Source organism: Emiliania huxleyi (genome assembly GCF_000372725.1).
Source record: "Emiliania huxleyi CCMP1516 chromosome Unknown EMIHUscaffold_1614, whole genome shotgun sequence".
Taxonomy (NCBI): Eukaryota; Haptophyta; order Isochrysidales; family Noelaerhabdaceae; genus Emiliania; species Emiliania huxleyi.
The window spans coordinates 5,527-7,058 of NW_005200965.1; the positions used below are offsets into that span (position 1 = coordinate 5,527).

The 1,532-nt window shown below is 61.0% G+C and overlaps 1 protein-coding gene across 1 annotated transcript; it reads left to right on the top strand.

The window, feature by feature from the left end:
• Positions 1–137: 137 nt before the first annotated feature.
• Positions 138–833, top strand: EMIHUDRAFT_447107 (hypothetical protein; the record flags this gene model as incomplete). Its single annotated transcript, XM_005785300.1, has 2 exons — positions 138–182; positions 252–833. Coding segments are annotated over 2 exons (626 nt in total), but the record flags the coding sequence as incomplete, so codon positions are not given.
• Between the last annotated feature and the right edge of the window lie 699 nt (positions 834–1,532).

The window sequence follows — 1,532 nt, forward strand, 5'->3', positions numbered from 1 at the left end:
ATCCCGATGATTGCAAACGCTCTCGTGGTGATGCTCAGCGCGACGTTGGGCGACGACACTCGCCTGCAGGTTCTGGTGCTCTCCGTGACCCCTCCGAGGCACCTCCGAGGCACCTCCGTGACCCCTCGCGCCTGCAGGTGTTGGTGCTCTCCCTGATTGTCGCGTCGACGATGCTCGATCCGGTGCGTGTGTCTTGCCAGACGCGCCACCCGCTGCTGAATGTCAGCCGTCACGGTGCTTGTCTTGCTTAGGAGTTCCTTGGCTTGCCTGCCAACCTCGAGGGAAACGCACTCGTCCCGTTTATGCAGTCGATGATCATCATCCACTTCACAGTCACAACAATGTTGCTCCTGTACACTCTCTGCTTCTACGTCGTCGACCGCTACTACGCCTCAGCCGTCAGCCGAGAGCAGAGCAAGTACCGCGAGGGAACCAAAGCGGTGTGGCAGCGCCACGCCGCCAACTACAACAAGTGGGTCGACGCGCTGCTTCCACCCACCGCGCTCGTCGAGGATCCAGAGAGCCCCGAGCCGCCCAAGAGCTCGCACTTCTCCGGCGCGGGCGGCGCCGAGGCCGACGGCGCCGAGGGCAAGGCGGCGCCTCCGGCGGCGTTCAACGTGCAGCGTGCAGTGCTCGAGGTTCTGCTCAGCATCCCTGCGCTCTTCCACAGGCAGGACCCCACGCGCGCACCGACCCCAGGTATGGCCGAGATCCTGCCCAAGTATGGCGAAATGCTCGACGTGCGCGGCTGCATCAATGGCCACCTCATCTGGCTCACCCCGCTGGCGTTCGCGCTGGCGTGGAGCATCGACGCGCTCATCTACTTTGCGTAGGGGTTGGGCGGTGGGCGGTGGGGGCGCCTTCCCCCGCTTTAGATGGAAAAAGAGTGTGCAATGGGATGGGCCAGGAAGAGCCCCGGCGGCCTAGTTTTGGGTCGAACGGAGGGGTTTTGCGTTAATTGATGTGGTTCTGCTGCTGCTGCTGTTACGTCTTCGGTCCCCGCGGGAAGCCCCGCGCATAGGACAACAACGTCTGTCCCACACACACACAGACGCGCACATACATCATGCTCGGGCACAGTCACCCCACAGTGTAGTGGTGTGAGCACACAAGTACTAGCAGAGTGCACACCTGCCTTGGCGGGTGAGGGTCGTAAGAATCAAAGCCTCTTGGTGCCAAACGTGCTCGAGCGCGCCGAAGAGAGACGATCTACGCTGAGGGAGTTAGCGAAAGTCGCACGGGCAGAGGGGAGACCGAGGCCTCCGGCAGTCATTGATGTGGTTCTGTATTTCTTAAATCGTCATGCCCCGCAGCACTCTCTTCTTTTTACGTGCCGATGAGTGTTCTCGTGTGCGCCAGCCCACACCCTTGTAGAGCCAGTCTTTTGGGAAACAGACAACAAGGGAGAAAGAAAGAAAGAAAGAAAACAGACAACCCAAGGGAGGGATGGGAGGACGGCACGCCGCCACCACACAGGGATTTTAAGGAGAGGTGTGTGGTGCGCTAGCCGTCGCCCACCCTAGGGAGTCTGC